We start from the raw sequence: 24,619 nt of genomic DNA on the forward strand, positions 1-24,619 counted from the left end.
CAGGGTCTATTCTGCCTTTTGAGATTGGTTACATATTCCGAATGATTGCAATTGCAATCACGTTTAAAATGGAATATGAAAATTGGAATTAAAGGAAATTGAGATTCAACGATATGCTTCAGAGATTAATGGAATGTTTTGCAAAATATGAAGTGTTTGTTCGAAAAACCAATAAGTCAATTTTTTGGAGATTTTGAAGTACGGTCTCTGTCATAAAGTACAAAATAATACCTTTTAAATGATATATTGGCCACTACATATAAAGGTACATTTTTGAAGTTATGGTCAAAAGAAGCAAAAGTTTTCTTATTATTCTCTTTATTTTTCTTGAACTTTTATCGCAGATATCTCCATTTGGCAAATATGGACTTATCGGTTTTTGCAAACTCTTCAAGTGTTCTTTAAAAAGTAATCAAATAAAAAGTGCCTGTGTAAGGAAAATATGATAACTTCAAATGGTCGTTATTTCTTGTTTTGCACGAAAGTCCTCGTTTTAGACTAAATTTTGAGATTAGATAGGCAAAGGGAGAGGATGGCGACCTGATCCACACAAAAAGTTAAAAAATTGAACGCTTAAAAAAAAAATTAAAAAGAAAAGTTATCATACAGAGAAAATGTAAAAGACTAAGTAATGGTGAGGACCTATGTGTCACCTTTTGTAGTGCGTGTGAGTTTGACTGCAGTGTAGAATTGATAGCGGTCATTAGTAATGACAAAAATTCTCGAAGTAAGTGTATATGTCTCGTAAATGCAGTAAAGAAACAAGAAAAAAGAAAACATTGTTTTTCTTTACAAAGTTGATATAGTTATTTGTGTTATTGGGAAAGATAGTCCCACGTCGAATTTTTTGGTTCGTTTTGTGGAACACAGTCATGTGTGTGTATATATATATATATATATATATATATATATATATATATACAGATACATATATTATGTTGATAACGTGAAGTTGGTTCGGCCACGTACATGACGGGTGCACAGTGTAAGCATAGTTGTGACAAAGAAAGAGGGCACCCCCTCCCCCCGCTGCTCGCGGACGTTGCAGTAGTTCACTAAAATTGCCTTTTATTGCTGGCAAACTGTCTGTATAGCATGATCCTTTCCAAGGTTATTACGGTTGAAAGTGAGTAGTGTTTAAAGGATTTCAAGGGATGAAAGGCCTCAAAAAATGCTAAAAACACAATTTCCTATTCTGTTAATGATCTCAAACTTTGACATAAGGTAGAAGAAGATTCACTCCTCCAGAAAATTTCAAGTGTGATTCGGTTGACCCGTTTCACTTATTTTGAATCCTCGTGCAAAATCAGGTATATTATAGTGCGACCTTTTGTTGGTTTGTGATGAATGGTCACATTTGAAATTATCAGAATGCAGATAGGATATATTTCACGCCATCAGTCTTTAATTTAGTGTTGTGGGATTGAGAGAGAGAGAGAGAGAGAGAGAGAGAGAGAGAGAGAGAGAGATACATGTTTGTGTTCACTGCACTTCGGTGATAAGTCAAAGCGCGATATGTGGGTAGGTATGGAAGAGAATTGATCGATATTGTGAATAATCCACTTGATAGATCAGAGAGAGCTTGGCGATAAAATATGACGTTAATGAAGAAACTCCACACAGCTGGACATATACAAGGCTGTTTGTACAGCTGCATAAAGGCATCCAAAACCGTTGTAATTCATATGGGATTAAAATGAAAATCAAAATATTATATTATGACAGTAAGGGTGGTAGCTCTAAAACCATGTAAAATATGAATGCGCAAGAGTACCAAGGCCGTTGCTTCCAGAGGGTTTGTACCAGCCGTGTCATAACAGAACCAGTACAAGGTTAAAAGGTGGCATTTTTGGCACACAATCTTTATATTCATTCTTCGTCACGGACGGCGAGATACTACCAGTACCGTAGAAGCTATATTATTATGATTTTTTTTTCTTGCTAAATGCGATACGTGTTCATCTTTGTAATGAAAGAGACATAAAGATTAACAAAAATGTACACATTACTTCATAGTCATTCGTTTTTGTTAACATTTTCTATGTAAGGGAATTTAACAAAGTGTTTTATCTTAACAACGCAAACAAAAACAGAAAAAATTATGAACATTGTTCTTTCACATTACGTTAACAGCCTTTTTTTTTCAATATCCTTTGAAAGTCATAAAATCAGACACAGATTTATGTATAAAAGCACTTTTAAATGTACTTAACAGTGGAGGATCCAGAGGGAGCGTACCGGACTCGCGCCCCTTCTTAATTTTTTGTTTGTTTTAACAAGATGAAAAAAAAAATGGAACGGGGGCGCCCCCCCCCCCTCCTTTACGGAATTCCTGGATCCGCCCCTGGTTCATACCTATTAAATGGACAATGTAATGTAATATGTAAAATTAAACGCTCTGTACGGACCGCATGAACGCGTTTTCCTTTACGAAACTCTCTTAGATGCGGAGTAATATTCCAGAAGCCAGGTGACGCTGTAACTGGCAAACAAAGCTCCCGATTTGGTAGTGCAGCCTCACGCTGAGAATCTGATGCACTTCACATTGCATTTGCCTGCTGACCATTGAAGGGTTCGGTACACTCTAGTTGACGCAAAGAGTTCTTGCCTTTCACTACAGAATAAGGATTTACGAAAGGGTAGGTAGGATATTGTACATTTGTACATGCTCCCTCATTTTTATCTTTTGTTTTCTTCCTTTTTTTTTTAAAGTTAGCGGTTTAACGACTTTCGTCGACGTTTTGAGCGGGATTAACATATTGTGATAAAATAGGAAGGGCAAGCCACGTTCCAAAGGAATGTTGAAAGCTCAGTAATGGTTTTCCACTTCTACTGTGTCGTGGTTGGTTTTGTAGTTGTATATAAAAATGACCTTTGTACGCCAAAAAAGAGAAGATACTTTTAGAGGGGGGGGGGGGGCATGTAGTGGAGGATTGTTTGCCCCCTTCCAGCATGGCTTTGTTACTTTTTCTTCTTCTTTTTTTTTGTTTACTGTTCAAATTAGGACTTATAGGTTATAGGCTATGTTTTCCTAATGCTGCAAAATCTGTAATTCGATTTAGATTGTTTTATTAGGAGGCTATAACTATCGAGGTAAGTGTCATAATATGCATAGATTGAATTTGATTTGTCACCATCGTTGAAATATATGTTTTGTTTTATTTTTGTTCATTCATGTATGCTTGTGTGTATGAACCTGCTGAAAAACAGCGTGAAGGTTAAGTGCATTTTTTAAATTCATGTTTAAATATAAACACAAACAAACAAGTGATTGTCCAAATCATCTACTTGTAACATCGTTGAATTTACTCGTCACCGTCAACAAAGTAAACCAATGGACTATCCCAGTCCTGGTATTATACTGGCTTAATACGATGCATGAACACTCCTCCTCTCGCTTTTTATCCAGAGTCTCCGAGTCTTCGATACCCGAGATGCAGCTTTTTAAGAGATTTCCAGTGCTGGTGGTTTTATATATCACTGCCATTCAAAGACGTGAGTATTCTTCCTGTTGTAAATGGCAATGACGATAACAATGATAACAGTGTGAACAGCAATAATGAAAATGATAATTATTGATAAAAATTGAAATAAAAATAAAAGTTTAGGACAGAAGGAACAGATTTGTAAATGTATTTCACTTATGACATTATTGTACTTAGTGATTATGAAATAATTTCTCCGCCTCGAAAAAAGTAGCTAAATAAGGTTTAAAAAAAGATAAACATTTACGTATCTTTCTTAACCCTTGTCTCTCTTTTTCTCTCGCTATCACTGTCTTTAGATTTAGCAAAGACAATTATAGTCTCGTCGTTTAGCGTTACAGCAAATAGTTTGCATCCTCTCATCTAATTAGATTAAAGACCATGCCGAGCTTTTTACATTGTTTCGTCACACCGTCGCGACTTTGCACTTACGATTCGCTTGGCTGGATGCCATACATCGACATAAAAGAGACGAATTGTAAACACTGACTTTTAACAATCAAGTCAATTAAGAATTTTAAGATTTGTTCCCTCCCTCTCCACTTTTCTGTCTTTTCAGCCTGCGCATCCTCCTTTGACATAGTTTTTATACATTAATTCTGTCCTGTGAATATAATTATGATAGAGAATTATTTAAACGTGTAGATAATATCAAACATTACAGCATTTATTCTGATACAGATAGACAAATGAGTAAGCGAAGCTATGTGACACTGCATCACAAAATCAACAAAAAGTCGCCAGACATGGATTTTTAGTTAAGGGCAGATACTGAAAGTGCAGGCTTTAAGCTTTAAACTGATATATGATTCAATTAAAATGAACTGTCGTAGCCTAAAGCTATTCTAAATTTTGGGAAAAAAAAGCACATACTCTGGAAAATGTGAACCGAAATTGAAGAGAGGTTTTACAATACAGTCTGTTCAAGCGCTTAATCTTTACCAAACCGCGCTAGCCGTGCAATGAATGGGACATAATTATAAAAACAAGAAGTAAACCACTGAAGCAACAACAACGAAGGGAAGAGCAGATTAAACTGAAATTGAGTCTGCTTTATTAGCACCTTCTGTCCTTGATTAATTCCAACTTTAAAGCAGTAGCATTATCCTTTAAAGAGTTATTAGAGTGAGAAAAAAAAAAATGAAGAGTGTGCAATGGGTTTTTCTTGAAATGAAAAGGGGCCTGTTCAGACAGTCCTGATACTACTATTATAAAGAGAGAGAGAGAAACAAAAAACGGGTTGTAGGCAAACTGCTGACCATACACTTTCTCATTCATTTTTTGATCCCAAACCTAGAAATGATGTAGAACGAGAATAGCTTTGTCAGAAAATGTAAACAACTCAAGCTTGACTAGGTTGGTCCGTTTCACCTATTTTGACTCCTCACGTCAAATCAATGGGTGCGAGCATTGCTGGTTTTGTGATGCACAGTCCCAAAATAAATACATAAGTTGGTATTGTACACACGATTACACTCACACACAAACACACACACACACACACACACACACACACACACACACACGTGTGTTATCATATATATATATATATATATATATATATATATGTGTGTGTGTTTATACGCGCGCGTGTGTGTATGTGTTTATTTGTCCCTGTATCATATACATTCATCTTCGACATCATTACTATTTTGTATTACATCCACCATTCTTTTTGAACAGTACTATATCTATATTCTACGGAATGACTTTTGGACTTTGTAATTTGTCCACTGTAAACACTTTTCTTTTAAAATCAACATATCATGTATCAATGACAAGTAATATTTGATTTTAACCGTATCCCTTCTGTAAATAACGACAATTCTTAGCACGACGACATTAATTGGTACCATTTAAGAAACTGTTTTACTTTATGGTGAACTTTCACAATTAGGGTATTTTCCTTCGCGTTAAACAAAGACCGACCATCGTTGTATGTAAAGAAAGAGGGACAGAAAGACATAGAGAAGGGAAGAAAGAAAGACAACAACAAAAAAAAAATCCTAGTGAAACAAATTCTCAAATGCAGCTTGTAGGAAGAAAAAAGATGTGTTAATCTCGATGACACACAGATATTTAGCCCTCAGCTTGTAACTGAAATTCCTTCCTGATGTAGATTGCTATGCAGCAACCACAGAAGACACATGTCGGAACGCGGCATTATCCTCTGAAAATCTTTGTCCCGAGATTTTCTCTAACAAAGTGCGGGGATTCGTCCGGTCAACTCCCAAATACGTCCCACGTGACCATCCTCAGTATGACGTAATGGTTCCCGAAGCAGCCAGAGGAAAGACCAACATGTACTGTGCCCATCCGGGTAAGATGTTCCTGTATACTCAAATATAATTGTATTGGGTATGGATCGTGTTGCCATTAAAATGTTGCTTTAAAACCGACTGCCCTCAAAGGGGCGGTAAAACGAATGTCTAGAAACATTCCATATAATATGTTTAAAGATTTTTTTGTTTTGTTTTTACATTTCTCTTTCCAAACCAATATTCTTGAGATGACCTCATCTGTCAATCATTGCTAAAGTACTGAAATGTTTAACAAAAGACATTGGAACGCACCTTCCCCTCGACTCAGCATAACTTGCATGTTCCCTCGCCATGTCTTTTGTTAGTCACGTTAATATCACAGAAACATGAAAGTTATGCTGAGTCGAGAGGAAGAAGCATTCCAATGACTTGGTCCAATCTCTCTCTCTCTCTATATATATATGTATATATATATATGTATATGTATATATATATATATATATATATATATATATATATATATATATATATATTCATATATATATGTGACTCTGCACCTCAAAACAAACAAAAAGTCGCCAGACATGAATTTTTAGACAACACCATGTTCTGAAAGAGCAGACTTTAAGCTTTAAAATGATGTATAACTCAAATCAAATGGACTCTCCTAACCTATCTAAATATTGGAAAGAAAGCACAAACTCAGGAAAAGTGTGAACTGAGAAAAGAGGCTCTGAAGTACAGTGTCTATTCAAGCGCTTAATCTTTACAAAACCGTGCTGGCTGTGAGATGAATGGGACAAAAAACAGGAAGTAAACCACCAGAGTAACAACAATGAAGGGATTATCAAATTAAACTGAAATTAAGCTTGCCTCATTAACACATTCTGTCCATAATTGATGCTAACTTTCATAGCAGTAGCATTATCCTTTCAAAAGTTATTAGAGTTGAAAGTGAAGAGTGTGGACAAGGTTTTTCAGAAATGAATAAAGCATTCTAAAGACACACATAATCACACTACTCTGCCAAAAATGTTCGAGATAAACTGCTAAAAAACACACTTTCCTGCCCGTTTTATGATACCAAGTTTTAACATAATGTAAAAGAAGACCCGCTCTTTCAGAAAATATGAAAAAGTCAAGTTCGGCTAGGTTGACCCATTTCACTTATATTCAGTCCTCGCGCAAAATCAGTATGTGCAACTTTATGTTTGTTTTGAGGTGCACGGTCACATATTATATACATATATTATATGAAATAATTTTCCTCAAAATATGAATTTGGGCCATTATTGTTAGAGCCTGCAGGATGTAGCTATTGTTAAGATATGCGTTAAAGAAGAGAAGAAAAAATATTCCTTAGCGTATAGCTTCATTATCATTGTAAGTAGATACCTTAAAATAGACTTTTTCATGCTGACTCAACGCTAGTAAAAGCTACTTCTCGCTCCCGTTATTGAAGATATGATTGTGTATAGCGCCCTCCTTGTTGATAATCTTTTGCCTGACGTAAAATAAGTAAAACAGACTTAGATACATGTACCATTATATTATTATTTATTTCACAAACAGACTGTCTTCCTAATCCCTGCCTGAATGGAGGAACATGTCTTGAAACTCTGGAGGAATTCGCCTGCGAGTGCCCGGAATTATTTGTTGGAAAGAGATGTGAAATTGGTATGTATGTGTGAGTTGAGTACATGAAGCTGTGGTTTCCATCCTCAAGCAGGCATCAAAGGTCCTGTTTACCGTCGGGAACAGTGAATTAAAATGAATAATTATTTTCGGGCTGTCATGCATTTGATGCCACTGTGTAGGTCAGTTGCATCGAAAAAAAAAATAAAAAAATAAAAACATTCTACCATTAAAAAAAAAAAAGTTTCAAAATAAAACCTGAATTTGAAACTGATCGACAAATTGCCCTACATCGACTTCAAGAATTTCATAAATTTGAAACAACTAAAACATAATGATATTTCATTATTTTCCTGAAAAATTAAACCATAACTGTAGAAAGTTTAGTCTAGAAACAGTATTATTATCAGTATTATTTTCATGTTGTACATTTAACAATATTCAATACTGATTATACTGATTCAAAATTTTACATTGATTGTTTCTATCACTAACTCACATTTTAGTACTACTTTTAAACACTTACGCTTGGTATTTGTTTTATCTGCAAATAGTAAATAATGCCGTCATGGCTCGGTCACAAATACCATTAAGAACTGCTAAGAACGCCGAACGAACGATTTTTAGACAATTTCGTAAGATCTTCCCACGAAGGCCGTACGAAAACAGCGTTCGTAGACCGTTCGTAAGTTCGTAGTCTGGTCGAAGGTCTTGTCAAAGATTTATTTTGTTATTTTTTTAACCTTCGCACGAAACCCTCTCTTTGTAAGGCGGCCGTACAAACGTCGTACGAACATGGTAGGAACTATACGCAAGCTTTTGTATGGTCGAGAGACAATTCTAGAAGCCTTAAATTCTTACGATGATTGCAAGATCGTCTTAAGTCGTTAATAGATGGCTCTGTCGTCTTTCGTAAGAATGTCTTACGAATGGAGATTTGTACGGTGTTCTTACGATCAACTCTTCGAGTTTGTACGGCGTTCGTAAGGGCTCGTATGGCGTAGGTACACAATTTGGGGAACTTTTGAGTTTAAGGGGGTATAAAGCCAAACGCGCAAGATCCTCACTCTAGGAGTTCGACCAGAACGCACACATTCTTTTTTATTGCAAACATTTTGATACATAATTTAGCTATATTTGAAGAATATTTGCATCTTTTTTTTTCTGTTCCCATTTCATCTAACAGTATTGCAGTGTATGAAATGGGTGTTACTTGGCTGAAATTTGTTGAAGGAGCAAAATTTGAAGTAATTATGGTCCTGGAACTTGTTCTTACTATTTCCTTTGTTTTTATGTGAAAAACGCATAAATCAATAGATATAATAGGAATAATTGAAAACAATAGTATTTTCAAAAGATCTTCTATTTTGTGTTATTTTGATTCCTTCACCAAAATTGTGCCTTTAATATTTTTAGTCATTATCAATCTGCAATCTCAAAATTCCACTATTATGCAAATATGAAATGTCATAACCATACATGTACCCGTCCCAAACATTTCAGGTCTCATAATGTATTTCTTTATGTTGATATAAATAGCGCCCCCATGTGGTAACCTTGAGAAATTCTAACCATAAAAAAAATAGAAACATTCTACTTGCTTATCATTTGTGGCAAATATGAAAATGATTGGTTTATATCAAGACATATATAATGAGGATAAAGAAATTATACAGAAAAATCATGTTTGTAACATATTTCCTATGTATTTCTTTATATTTTGGTAAGTAGTGCCCCCCATGGGTGACCTTGAGAAAATTCAAATGTACGGTCATGTACAGTGTGAAATACTCTACCCATGTGAGAAATATGACAATAATACATCTGAAGATATGAAAGTTATATAGGGGGCAAAATGTACCCCCCCCCCTTGGGCCTGCGAAGGGTAAAAATAGCTTGGGCTTAATAGGGTTAAATATGAGACCAAAAGGGAAGGCAAACAAAGGTAAAAGAGGGAAGGGGAAGAAAAGAAAGGAGGGAGATGAGGAGGAAGGAGCGAGAGAGGGAGAGTTGGAGTAACAACCTCAAGAGATGATGGACATCCAAAGTGACAGGGAGGAGGCGGTGGACGATTACGATTAAGAGGAGGAGGAGGAGGAGGGAGAACCATGGAGACGGCATGGTGATAGTGATGAAAATGAGATAACGGAAAAACCCAAATTAATGGAGAAATATGACTTCGATGCCACCACAGAACAAAAGCTCGTTGACTTTTTTCAGTGGGAAGGATTGCTGCAGTTGTAGTCTACTTGGCACTACTGCCATCTTGAAGTGTAAAACTTTCAACTGCTACAGAATTTTTGACAGGACATGCCAGCGTCTTTTTTAACAACCCGAAAAATATACCCCCCCCCCCAAGAAAAAAAGAAAGGAAATCTTCTTTCGAATGACTTGAAAGTGTCGTGAGTTGCACGTGCGACCATCTTAAGACAAAAGAAATCAATCGTAAGATAGCGGTAAGTCTGACGAAAGAATAACTCAAGGCATTCTTACGAAAAACGTAGGAATTCTAGGGCCATTGTGTAACTAAAAATCATTCAATTTCTCTAAATGTCTTAAGATGTTCTTGCGAATTAAACAGCACTCTTACAAAATTCGTATAGAAGGCCGTAAGAATCCATGTACCATCTACTAATCTCTACGAACTCCAGAATTCGTACAAGCAGTGACATTCGTACGAACTTATCGTTCGTACGAACCATTGTGACCGTAGCTTTAGGTGTTTGTATTATTAATTGTATGTGAATGAATAAGGAATATAAATGCAAACCGAATTTTGTCATTTTTAATCAATTGGAGATATTTGAGATTAAAGGGTTACACACAAACAGACACACACATACACACATACTCGCACGATATTTAACAAATACCGACCATTTCAAAGGGGAATGGTTGAAACTATTTGCGCCGAGGTGATTGCTTTTTTTTTGTTTTTTTGTTTTTTTGTTTTTTTACAAATCATTGTTTGTAAAAAAAAAAAGAAAAAAAAAAATACCGGAGGTTTTCTCTACGTATTTTTGTTTATCCCTTAATTGGGAAGTACTATTGGAAAAGTTCATTGTATGAAAGTGATCAAGAATTGACTTTTTATTATTCCCTTTTAATACCATGAAAATGGATTTAGCACCTTAAAAAAAAACATAAAAAACGCTTCATATTAGTTTGTTTACAATTTTCCACCATTTACAAAGATAAAGTAAAAGATGATACATGAAATGCTAGTCTCATGAAAGAGCACTGACACACTGAAAGAATGATGCAACATGTGTAGACCATGTTTTGTCTTGTCCTGCGTGTTCTCTAGGTATCGTCTGCCCTGGCGATCCATCGTCCCCAGACTCATGCTATCTCTACCGCCAGGATGAACAGCCCTGGGAGGTGGCGCGGGATGCATGCGATGAACTGGGAGGATATCTGGTCGCCATAGAAACGCCAAACGAGTTATCTAGCATTCGAGAGGACGTTCTCATCTCGCACTACGGGATTACGACTAACCCGCGAATCTGGACTGGCCTGAATGACAGATCGACTGAAGGAGTGTACACGTGGGAGCGTGTCGGTGGTACCGTACCCCTGTCTAGTAGTATGTGGGTTGATGGTTTCCCCACACCAAGATATGCTCCCAGCCAAGACTGTATGAGTTTGAAGGAATTAGTGCTCAGGGATGATAAATGCAGCATGAGAAATACCTACATATGCGAATTCGGGCTTTGACTTGACAATGTCATGTAGGCATGTAGGCCTACACCATGTGTAAATGATGGAAATTTCTGCCAACTGTCCCTGTATCGGCTTTATTTAGCACACCCCCCCCCCCCACCGTTTTCAGTTAGCTTTTGTGCTTGTTTGTTTTTTAATACATATTTAATGCAAGTTTTATCTGAAAATAGCTACAGTGTATAATGTACGTGATAACTCAAAAAGGTAAACTATGGGTCAGCCAAGTCAATTTTGAGTTTTTTTCATATTTTCTGAAAGAACTACCCTTCCTCTACATTATTCCTTAGTTTACGATCATAACATGAATGGGAAATTGTGTTTTCAGCAGTTATTCTAAACCGTTTTGGGGTGGAGAGTAGAATGAGGTATGCCTTAGAGGCCCCTTTCCATTTATTATTATTTTATTTATTTGCATACTCTTCACTTCCAAAAATAATAAATTTTGAAAGGATAACGTTACTGCGTTCAAAGTTGGCAATAATCATGAATCGAATGTGTTAATACAATATATTCAATTTTACACACAATTGAACAAGTCTTTGACACAATGTGTTTTGTCCCTTTCATTGCACTGCTAGCACGGCTTGGTAAAGATTAATGTCCCAGTCACATATAAACGCGGATGCTCTGGAGAAATCAGGAGAGATCCGGGGAGGACCGGGAAGATCCGGGCGGATCCGGGGAGATCCGGGATAGTTTCAACCGCGATGGAGTGTCGACGAGCGTTGGTATGACTGTACACATTGTATCAACACGGCAGCTACACGAATAAGGCCGGAAGAGCGCGGCGCCTTCACGGACAAACACGGCATCTACACGGATCAACACGGTAGCTTCACGGCAGCCACACGGACTACCCCGGATTGTTCTGCCAACACGGCAATCCCCGGATGACGCCGGATGTTTTTGACCTCCAAAAGTTGCCGCGTTGCCCTCCCGGATGTCCCCGGATCTACACTGATGTCCAAGGCGTCAACACGGATCTCTCCCCGGACTGTCCGGGGTGATCCGGGATGTCTATGTGACTGGGGCATAAGGGCTTGAATAGACCCTGTGCTTCAGAGCCCTTTTTCTCACTTCACACTTTTTCAGAGTGCGTGCTTTCTTTCCAGTATTTAGATAGGTTAGGGGAGTCCATTTGTATTGACTTATACATCATTGTAAAGCTTAGCGTCTTCTCTTTCAGAATTTGCCCTTAAAAATTCAAACAAAATCCATTTTTTGTTATTATTAATTTATATTAATAATTAAATTATATTTAATTAACAATAACATTATTCCCATTGCCTTTAGAAAGAGGAAAGCCAAGTGCTCTTTTATTATGCGAAAAAGTGAAAATATGTTGAATTTTCTTTACATTTCCTTTATACTGTTGTACTCGAGCCTTAGTAGTTTCCTCATCCAGCGGTTCCAACACAAACATTTTACAAATTCATAACTTTTGCATCGATTGTCCAATTTTCCTCAAACTTTCACTGATGTGTTCTACTAATATTGCTGCATCCTCTCAATCCTTATGTTTATGAAGGTGAACTTGTCCTTTAAATGATATATTGGTCACTACCTATAAAGGTATATTTTTGAAGTTATGGTCAAAAAAAGCAAACATTTTCTTATTATTCGCTTTATTTTTCTTGACCTTTAATCGCAAATATATCCATTTGGCAGATATGGACTTATCGGTTTTTGCAAACAAACTTCAAATTCAAATACAACCCCCTCTACCTATTATTCGTCCTTATCTCTTTCTTCTAGTATTTTCTTACTGATGTTTGTGTTCCTACTTCGATGACGGACCGTAAGCGGTTGCAATATCATAATATATTCTACATTAATTCTCCCAATGTAATTGTTTTGGGGCTTACTCTTTACTGGCCATTTTTGCACTCATTAAAAATTCTCTGACATCGATCACTTGGATCGACTGTTTAAATTTGGTTTGGCAGCTTACCTCGTTGTTAGTACAAGTCATTTTCGTTAACATCTTTCTAACTGCTATAAATCCTGGCGTGTTTTGTATTACCTTGATCTACTCGTCCTTTTGAGTTTATAGCTCATGCTTTGTATTACTTTCCATGGCCATGTGCAATCACCGTGATGACATCGGCCATGATTCATAATTGTCATAGTCAATGTGGATGAAGTACTTTCGTGTTCAACAGATGTGAAAATAGTGAAAATAAGTGAAGATAATGATTATAAGCACTATATTAAAAACAAACTATGAAAATGTAACGTTTTTTCCAATATAACACAAAACTTTAATCGGTAAAATCGGTGTTAAGTATTGTTAAATACACAAAATGTGAACAATACTTATAATAGAAATGTTCCCAGACTAAAAAGGGTACAGTTTAGGTTTATTAAGAAAGATACAGATATCTCGTTAGATTTTAGACTTTATCGCGAAAATTTTATATGATAGGATGTTTAGTGGTACAACAGACCTAGACATATGCATTAAATTTCAAATCTTGAATTTTTTTAAAATCACTGTTCCCAAAGGTAAACAAGACCTTTAAGCATATGATGTTATTGGTGGTGTTGAGAATGAGGAAAAACAAACTCAAAATTGAAAACTCGAACTCGGAACACTCATTGGTCTCTTGAACTGTGTATAACTACCCGATTGCATTGCAACCAATCTAAAAAAAAAAAAAAAAAAAAAATATCAATAGTGTCTCGTTTCTCACCGCTGATTTTTCGGATAATCATTGTGGTTGATGGTCAATACATTTATTAGGACCTGTGCAATTAAAGATAAATGGTCAGATATATCTGTAACGACAATGCCACACTTAAAATGGGCAAGAATTTGCCCCCCCCCCCCCGCCAACAAAATAGGGATTAGTTGTTTTATATGTCAGTGAAGCTGATTTGTCGGTAAAAACGGTAGGCTTGGAAGTCAATGGTGAGAAAGTATATTTTATAATATGATTTGTATATGTGTGGTGTGTGTATGTATTATGTATTTTATAATATTATGTATGTAAATACTCTGATCGAGTGCGCTTTTATCACTTGATTGAATAAAAAAACAACAACAAATAAACACAATGTGTTAAAGTGTTTGCTCGGAAAAGAGGCATTAAAGTTTAAGGCCCCTACAAATGCTTTGTCGCACTGTGGTGTGCTACGTGCATTTAATGACGCACACACAAACACACACACACACACACTCACACATGATGTAAAACTGTAGTAAGCACAATAACGAGATTATCAGAAAAAAAAAATGAATTTTCGACAGCATTTTATTTACGTCTGTTCTACCTTAAAACGTAGTAGTTGTATGCTCCATAATAATTATGCTCCTTAATTTTTGATTGAAATTAAGGAGTGGATAAAGGGACTTTACCAAATGAAAAGGGGACTATAAGACAATGTCATGCCTAACACACTATTCTACAAAAAGTGATCTTAAAAAAAAATGCAGAAAAAAAAAACACTTTCCCATTCTTGTATTTTTTTAATCCAAAAGTAAAGAAATGAGTGGATTTGTTCTTTCAGGGAAAAAAACCAAACAAACAAACGTATAATTCTTCCACTCGTTTCATCTATTTTGAAAGGTCACGTGAAATCGGGACGCCCGACGTTTTAACACAAGAAGATAAAGAAATATATATATATATATGAAGAGTTTGTTTGCAAAAACCGATAAGTCCATTTTTTAAGATTTTGAAGTACGGCCTCTGTCATAAAGTACAAAATAATACCTTTTAAATGATATATTGGTCACTACATATAAAGGTATATTTTTGAAGTTATGGTCAAAAGAAGCAAATATTTTCTTATTATTCTCTTTATTTTCTTTGACCTTTAATCGCAAATATCTCCATTTGGCAAATATGGACTTATCGGTTTTTGCAAACAAACTCCTCATATATATATATATATATATATATATCTATATATATATATCTCCGGCCTTGCTACATTGAAATGCATAGCTTAGCAATATATGAATTTGACAGAAATTGAGACCCCAAAATACTTTTTTGGGGGGAATTATGTTCATTAACCATTGCCATTCTTTTTCGCCCAGAGATGGAGATAAATAGGTACATTAACCATTAACGTAATACATTAAAGGAATGGTACAGTATTGGTGGAGATGAAAATTGGGCTTTTAACTTTTTTTGCGTGATTCCAAGAAAACACTTATGAAATAGTACAGAGCATACATGTACCATTTTAAGAGGAATTCAAAGTTTATTTGAAGAAAATTTGGTTTGGAATAGGTGAAACATCAAAAAACAAGTAAAACAGAACGATCGTAAACTTAATGTTGATCTCACACTTTATATTAAGATCCCTCTGTTTTGGATATCAATATCATTTCTATCTGATAAACGTTGAAATCCTCATGGAATTACATGCTCTTTCATATTTCATAAGAGATTTCTCACTATCTCACCAAAAAAAAAAAAGACAAATACCTGAACTTAAGTCTCAACCAAAATTATATGATTCCTTTAACGCCAGCAATAGTGTGCTTTAAACTGAACCAACATGAGAAAACAGAAACAAACATGCAAACAACTTAACAACTAGACATTGATTCCTTTAATCTTTGTACTTTTTTTTTTTTAGCTTAGATCAACAGTGTATATCCTTCGCGGGCTTTGTTAATAAATGTGACGCTCCTTTTAATATGCACTTTTATTTTCACTTTAATGACATATTGTGATGCACGAAGGTTTTTTTGTTTTGTCTCTTTTCATTTGATATCCAGTGTGTACGTAAACTTTTGATTACAGAAATGTGTGACCGTAGTCGTATGGTTATGTCGATCTTAATCGTCAATCGCTTGGCTTCCTAAATAATTGATTTTCATGCACTGACCTTCTGGTTACAAAACACTTTTATCAGGGCCACTTTCAGCATTTATATGATTCGAAAGGCCTACAAGGATGATGAACCTCGCATAGTGTTTATACTACATAAAAAGATATCTTGTGATATTAAAATGAAACATGTTCTTCATTTCGACCATGTGTGTGTGCGGGGGGGGGGGGCAATCACTCTTTATAGAATGGCATTAAATAGGGTATTCAGGTTCTGATGGACAGCGTCTTTGATAAAAAAAGAACCACATCAACAACAAACAAACAAGAAGTGTTGCCAGCGTGAGTATAAGGAAAGCATTAGTAGTGATTTCGATAGCCATTCGTCAAATCAATCAACTCATTCATCAAAGTCATTTCGATAGCAAGGTCTTCATCTTTCCAATACCACTCAAATGACCCCAACACAATCGCGTTGAGATTATCGTGAAAAGGTGGTAGTGGGATTCATAACGATCATGTTGTAATAAAACACGTCATTTGAAATGTGCACGAAATTTGAGATGTGCACGTTTCTTTGCATTGTCATATTTATTAGCTATCACCCAGACATTACATTCAACCGGTGGAATATTACTCCTTCTTTGCACAATGCCTCTAGTGTTTTGAGGTTCATTAAACAAATGTCAGGGGATAGGATACGTGTAGTTCAAAAACAGAACGGAACAAAGAATCGTCATTATAATAATATTTCCGAATTGAAGTATAAATCAATCATTGAACATTGTTCTACTCACGTCATATTCATTTCATGAGCATGCGATAAGGCAATAAAATACGATTATTTCAATCATATCTCAGAATAGAGTGCTTTAGCTATAATGTGTGCGTGTGTGTGTGTGTGTGTGTGTGTGCGTGTTTGTCATTGAATCTCTCCTACAATGTCATCGACAGAGGTCATTGAGGCGGAGTAATATTACAGAAATGACTTGACGTCTGGAAGAAGCAACACACAATCTTTGCAAGTGGTATTACGGCTGCACCACGGGATGTTGGAATAGCTTCACACATTCCATTATTTTGCTGAATAACGTTTGACGCGTGCGGTACAATTTGATTAATGGTAATCTTGGAGGCAACCCAAAACCAGGTATCACAAAACAGCAGGTGGGGTATTGCACATTGTATCTTAAGCTCATTTTTCTTTGTTTAGTTTTAATTCTTTTATCTTTTCTTTCTTTTTGTTCGGGGGAAGGGGGAGGGGGTCTTATTTAGACTTTGTGTGACTTTATGTATTCTTTGTTAAAATTAATTATTGAAGATTCAACTTATATTGATTTTACTGGCATATTGTTTACTTATTTGCCTATCTCAAAGTTTCTAATCACAAATTCAATAGCATAAGATTACGGGCTTTAAAGGCAGGGAATCCTATTTGCATGCATTAAATGAAGAGTTGTATAAATACAGTGGTATGTTGAAGAGAGTATCATTTTAGAAACTCCCATAAAGTATTGAAAGTGGAAGGTAACATTAAGTACATTTTTATTGACCGTTAGATTTTGAATTGATTTTTTTTTTTCGGGGCTCACCGTAAATTCCAATACATTACTAGGCTACCTTTGCAGACTCATGGACTGCATGTGTGTCCAACATGTATATTTTGTGAAGAAAGTTCATCAAAACTTACAAACATTTCTATATACATTCTTGCCACACACTCTATATGTTATTACATCAGTTCTTATACTTTTAGATTTGTGTTTATAGATAAAAAAAAAAATACAGAAGACTGCAACAAAAAGGCTTAAGTGTGGCTGACACACAGAACTACTGAGTAGTTGAGTTTTGTGCATTATTCAAATTGTAGATAACTGTTGACTTCCAAATTTCTCAGCAGTGGCCTAAACAAGTCCCCTGAGGTTCATATTGAATGTTTTGCTGCATTTTGGGAGGTCTGTAAAAGGTATCCCCTACCTTTAATCAATAGACTCCATGCTTTGAAATCGCTTTTCTCAAAACAGACTTTCCCAGAGTGCCTAATTCTTTCCAATATTCAGATGAATTGGGAGTGTCCGGTTGTACGGAGACATTTCTTTTTTCTTTAGCTTAAAGTCTGCTCCTTCAGTATGCGCTGTACTGTATGCCAGGATGATTGGATGCAAATTTATTTCTTCCTCATCATCAAGGTGTTGATGTGGCGAAATCCACGATGCAGTGCTCGGTAAGAATGCGGATTTTATTGGTGGCATACATTCTGGCATTTCCAGGAGGCAAGTACTCATTTATTTGTACAACAAACTAGTAAAACCAGGAAACAAAGAATGCATTGATATCTTTTATGACGTTATAATTCTATTTCATTTTTTTTTTCTTTTGGCTATGTTTTATGTCATGATACTTTTCTTTCTTTCTTTCATAGGAAATGACACAGGCAATGTGATATCAGTTATAACTGCCAAAGAAAAACACATTATGTGTGTATCATCTTCGTACGTGTGTATATAATATGTAGGGTTTTAATGTCATAATATAAAACCAGAGAAATTATGTGTGCACATATTTGTGTAATAATTTAAAGTACTTTATTTCATCATTCTCAAAGCGCTTTCATTATTTCCTAAATTTTTTCTTTTTTTGTCACTAATAAACAGTTTTCGTTGTTGTTATTTTTTTCTTTCAAGACACTGTACATTTTTTAAGAGATCAACTACAAACGGGAAAAGATTCCATTTCTTATAAACAAATCCAGAGTCTGTAAAAAAAAAATTGTTGATAATACACGATTAAGGACAAACTATTTTTTTGTGTGTATGTGTTTTTATTTGTATTTTCTAAATAAATGTTATTAGGCTGTTACTGCACGTATTTTTAGAAGTTTGAAAAGATAAGTCACATGTCAGAATGCAGCAATAGCGATTTAAAATCATGATATCGTGATTGTATGATTCTTTGGAGATAATAAAGCTATGTGCATCGTGAGTGTATTAGTATTATTTTCGATATTCTTATTAGAACAGTTTTAAGATTATTATTGACGAAATTTCACTTGCATAATTAGATTATAAAGAAATAGAAAACAAACTGAAAATACTGTTTAATTTTGTTGGGAGTTCCGTCTTTCAGGCCATTTTAAATGCGGAAATAAATAGAAGTGCTTGATTTTTATGAAGCAACCTTTTCTAACATCACTTTCTATAATTCAATTAAATTGCTATTTTTTATGTCTCACCAACATACCTTCTTCGCGCAGATTGCAGCGCAGAAACAGTCGTTTTTGGACAGGAAAGATGTCAGAATGCAGCAGTATCCTTTGAAAATGTTTGTCCCGACATTTTCTCCGAGAAAACGGGAGGTTTTGTTCGATCGACACCCAAGTATGTCCCACGTGACCATCCTCATTATGACGTCATAGTTCCCGAACCAGCGAGAGGAAAAAACAACCTATACTGTGCCTATCCTGGTAAAACATTTCTCGCATGTTTATTTTCATGTCATTGGAAAGGTTATCCAAAACTAAACATGCCTTTGTAAAGTACGGGTAGAGGAAAAAGAAAATCACTTTAGAAGACAAAGAAAAAAAAAAACGCGACCCCAATTTCTATCTCCTTATACAGGCGACATGCTACCTAAATAACGATCATGGCAGGTTTCCCATTTTCCAGTAAAGATAAAATAAAAAATAAACCCGAAGACTTTCAACCTCATAACTAACAGGCCTCTAAAAAGTCAAAGTAGGATGAAAAAACGTCTATGGGGCTGCTCAGAGAGAATGCATCTCCGTATAATTTTAGTGTGTGATATATTAAATGTGTCAACAAAAAAGACCAAAAGCGCAATGAAAAATGTGATAACAAATATACCTGCCGCTACCATTGACCTGGAAACCCTTACTGCAGACAGGTTCGTTGTATGGTTGTTGTTATTGTTGATGTTTTACTCGATTGTAACTATGATTAAAAAAGGGGAGAGAAATTAATAAAATAAGATGAAATAATATATTAGTCTTAAAACATAATCCTTACCCTATAACGTCCATTGAGTCAATCTCCATAATATAAGATATCAAATCCCCTATACACACTCACTCACCGATTTACACACATGATAGTGGGAGAGAGAATGAGAGATTCCGTTGGTATTAAAAGAATTAAATATGAAGGGTCATTTTGATAATACATGTGTACAATGATGATTATAACAACAATAATGTAGTTGATGGTGATAATAATAATAATGATAATAATAATAATAATAATAATAACATTGATAATAATAATAATCATAATAATCATCATAATAATAACGATAATAATTGCATTTATATGGCTCGTTATACTGGTGTTTCTAAGCGTTCCTGTCTCAATGTGCACATTATCTCTTACTTTCGTAATTTACGGATGATTGTGTAAAACGCCCCAACATATATCTTTTAGAAAGTACAGTTGTCTTAGAATCCTATATTTTGTCCAATGTAAACACATGATATTTTTCTTTTTTCATTGCGCTAATAGATTGTTTGCCTAACCCCTGTCTTAATGGAGGAACCTGTTTAGAGACACGGGAGGGATTCACCTGCAAGTGCCCAACTTCATTTCGCGGAGAGCTGTGTGAAGTCTTGGGTATGTTTATGTAGAATAATTGTAAAGTTGGAATGTTGTACAACCTGAGATAAAGGTAAAGACTTTGGTGACTTTAATAAATTTTATCTGCAGGTCCACAGTTTTCTGAAGGGGGGGGGGGGGTTAATGGTTTTGTGACGCACGCTTACATACGCTAACAGAAATATCGGAATTGTTGGAATAACAGATAACATTTACTTTACTCTTTCAAACATTTAAATGGGTTCCACTCAGCTTTGGATTTTCAAAAAGAAAAAAAAAAACATTAATTATTTTGTACGCTTTTGTCTTTTTTAAGTGAAGGTTTTCCCGGTCATTTTATGTATATATTTTTTTTCAGTCTAAATCATGAAAGGTAGGGGATACCTTTTACAGACCTCCCAAAATGCAGCAAAACATTAAATATGAACCTCAGGGGACTTGTTTAGGCCACTGCTGAGAAATTTAGAAGTCAACAGTTATCTACAATTTGAATAATGCACAAAACTCAACTACTCAGTAGTTCTGTGTGTCAGCCACACTTAAGCCTTTTTTTTTACAGTCTTCTGTATTTCTTTTTTATCTATAAACACAAATCTTAAAGTATAAGAGCTGATGTAATAACATATAGAGTGTGTGGCAAGAATGTATATAGAAATGTTTGTAAGTTTTGATGAACTTCCTTCACAAAATATACATGATGGACACACATGCAGTGCATGGGTCTGCAAAGGTAGCCTAGTAATGTACTGGAATTTACGGTGAGCCCCGAAAAAAAAAATCAATTCAAAATCTAACGGTCAATAAAAATGTACTAAATGTTACCTTCCACTTTCAATACTTTATGGGAGTTTCTAAAATGATACTCTCTTCAACATACCACTGTATTTATACAGGGTTAGTTACTCTTCATTTAAGCCATGCAAATGGGATTCCCTACCTTTAATGTGCACTCAAATTCGTACAACGCACGCGCGTGTAAATATTCGGGTATTCAAAATCAGAATCAATTGGAGTTCTATTTCGTTTTCGTCAAATCAAATTCAGCGAGCATCGCATTTCTTACTCGTGCGTTCAAATTCATGCGATAGTCATGTGATAGTCCCGCTGGGCTTGTTGGGAACGTTAAATTTCATTGCCAGGCGATCAAGTTCCTACTTTGTGCAATCAATTTAAAGAGGAAAATGGAGAGGATTTTTATTTATTATTATTTTTTTTTTTAGAATGGAGAAAGGGCATACACAACCAATGAAAGCTTGCATATAGTGTAAATATGATTGTTTAAAGGTTCTACATTATATTCATGCATTCCTTGTTTTTCATCTCAATAAATTTTACATTAACTCTTTATGTGCCACGTTCGCACGTCCAACTTGGTCGGTATTCTGCTCAAACGCACCAATCCGCTCAATCCGATCGATAAATCGCTAAATGCCGCGGTACAATGAAAGCGTTTCTCGCAATTCCGTTCTTCTCACTATAGCTTGCATTTCATGTGGTGGTTGATTATCAATAGACCTGGTGTTCTCTACTGGATTTAGGAGTGATTTCTAAGTTTCTGTCACTGTTTTGTGTGCAAACGTCATGCCTTTGCAGTAATGTTCCTACTGGTCATGTGATAGAAAAACAATGATAGATTTGTCATACAATACTACATCAAAGCAAAGCTTAGCATTTTCTATACAACTTTACTCACTCTTTCTCCAGATCAACAGGGTTAAACTGGGTTAAACAGCCTGCTCTTTGCTATGAGTAAATGAAGTAGGATCTTTTACGTGCATGAGTTGTGACTCTCTCGAAAATGGGACCTCCATTATACTATCCGAGGGACATTTGACTGAACATTCCCTTTTTGAGAAGCCCGAGTTCAAATTTTGCAATGAACAGGTGGACCTCTACTCCAAAATAGATAATCTTCATCATCAAAGCTTATGAGAAAAGGACACACTACATGGCCCCAAAACTAACTATATTTCAGGACTTCTTTTAAATTGAATACAGTTATGTTGAAACATGGTTGCCTATTCACGAATTTGAATGACCGACGAGATTTCGTCGCCAGCTTGACATGAATTTGAAGGCTCATTGCTTAAATGCGTGCTCCTCTCTTAAATTGTAATGCTCTGACTGTGAAGTTGAATGCTCCGATAGTGCTTTCGAATGATAGGATTTTTAATTTGATTGCTGATTCAATGATGTGAGCGTGGAATGCTTGAAATTGAATGCTCGGAAAAAGAACTTGAATCGTATAAAAAGTATGAAATTGAATGGGAAACCCTATACTTATTACAATAATTTGACAGGAGAATTTTTTTCTTAAAATCATTTTCTAAGGCTGATATTATCAACGATACTATGAGGGAGGGGATGGTACTCATCTGTTATTTGTTTGATGAATTAATAGAAAGGCTTAATCTCGGCGATTGGTGTTCCTGACTCCTTAACCCGTTAAGGACGGCTGGTTTTCCTACAACTTTCCCATAAACACGACTCGTCCTCACCGGGAAAGGAATATTTGACGTAGACGATGAGGGCGTTCTTGTTATTTTGCTTGTACGTAGGCATTCATTTCCATACCGTTTACAAAGACGGACTTCTTCTATCGTCATCTATTGACCGATACGGGTTCGTTGAGGGCAGCAGACATTTTACGGCACAGGGCGCAGCCATAGTGGGTGTATCAGCCGACCCCCCCCCCCCCCCCTGCTCTCCCCCACCCCGGGGCAACATGTTTATCACGCACTTGTAACAAAGGTTCGCGCACTAGCAAGCATTCGCGCACTCAGTACGAGACGCCCATTGGCTAAAGCAGTTTTTCATTCTGCGCGCGTGCTAATGTAGGGAGAAGGGTGGGGAGTGGGAAGGGGGGGTCGGCTGATACACCCACTATGGCTGCGCCCATGCCAAAAATACACATAGCGCGTCACAGAATCGGTCAATTAAACTATCCGTCTCTGTCTCTCCCTGTCCCTCTCGAAATTTTCTTCCCAATCCCCCCCCTCTCTCTCTCTTTCTCTCTCTCACTACATTTTTATGATTTTATGCATTCCTCTTAGGAAGGTTGATTTTGCTGTGCAGTTGCACAGTGGTATCAATTAGATAGATAGCAAGTTCATGTTTTTTTTTCTTTTTTTTTTCTCAACCGTCATTTAATTTTTTACTGCTTACTCTTTACTATTTCTTTTACATATTCATTATCCAGATGTCGTCTGTCCTGGCGATGCATCGTCCCCAGACTCCTGCTATCTCTACCGGCAAGACATCAAGACGTGGGATGTGGCACGGGATACGTGCAGCGATCTGGGAGGGTACTTGGTTGCCATGGAGACAGAAAATGAACTATCCAGCATCCGACAGGATGTTCTCGTCTCGCACTACGGAATGGCGACCTTCCCATCTATCTGGATAGGCCTGAACGACAGATCGACGGAAGGGGTCTACACGTGGGAGCGTGTCGGTGGAACTCTGCCTCTCTCGAGTCCAATGTGGAGGTTCGACCAGCCCTGGGATGTCACTGCACCGCAACAAGACTGTGTAGACTTCGATGGATACGTGTTCAGAGATAATGCATGCGGCGAGCAAGTTGGTTACATGTGCGAATTTACTCCTTAAAGCTGGTATCTCACTGAGCGGCGAACGTTTGCGAACATAGCGAATTTGAGATTCGCCAACTTTTCTGACGAATGTTTGCGAAAAATCAAAGTTCGCTTCTGCCATTAGCGACAATTAGCGACTTTTAGCGATGTTTAGCGACAATTAGCAACACTTTAGCGAATGTTTGCGAAAGCGTTTGCGAACACAGGTGGCGACTATTAGGGAATGTTAGCAAATGTTAGCGACAATTTTGCAAATGTTAGCGACAATTTTGCAAATGTTAGCGACAGTTTTGTAAATATTAGCAACTGTTTGCAAATCCTCTGCGACAATTTTGCGAATGTTCTTGGACCTAGAAAAGTACCAGGCGATTGTGTATAGTAAGACCCATAAAACGACATAAAACCTTCCACTGAATTGAGATCTCTTGTGACCACCGTTCAAGATGGATTTCCAGGATATGGAAATAAATTTCTGCCAAGAAGAGGCTCAAGGTGTTGCTTTCCTTGAAGAGCTGCTTTGCCAGGCTGCTG

At 36.3% G+C, this 24,619-nt stretch overlaps 1 protein-coding gene across 1 annotated transcript; it reads left to right on the forward strand.

Annotated features, from left to right (window-relative positions):
* The first annotated feature begins 5,753 nt into the window (after positions 1-5,753).
* On the forward strand, positions 5,754-24,104 carry LOC140246858 (macrophage mannose receptor 1-like). The gene is made up of 3 exons (XM_072326184.1): positions 5,754-5,805; positions 10,689-11,018; positions 23,695-24,104. The coding sequence occupies exons 1-3, from the start codon at positions 5,754-5,756 to the stop codon at positions 24,102-24,104; spliced, it is 792 nt and encodes a 263-aa protein (XP_072182285.1).
* Positions 24,105-24,619: the final 515 nt, after the last annotated feature.

Source organism: Diadema setosum, chromosome 3 (assembly GCF_964275005.1).
Source record: "Diadema setosum chromosome 3, eeDiaSeto1, whole genome shotgun sequence".
Lineage (NCBI taxonomy): Eukaryota > Metazoa > Echinodermata > Echinoidea > Diadematoida > Diadematidae > Diadema > Diadema setosum.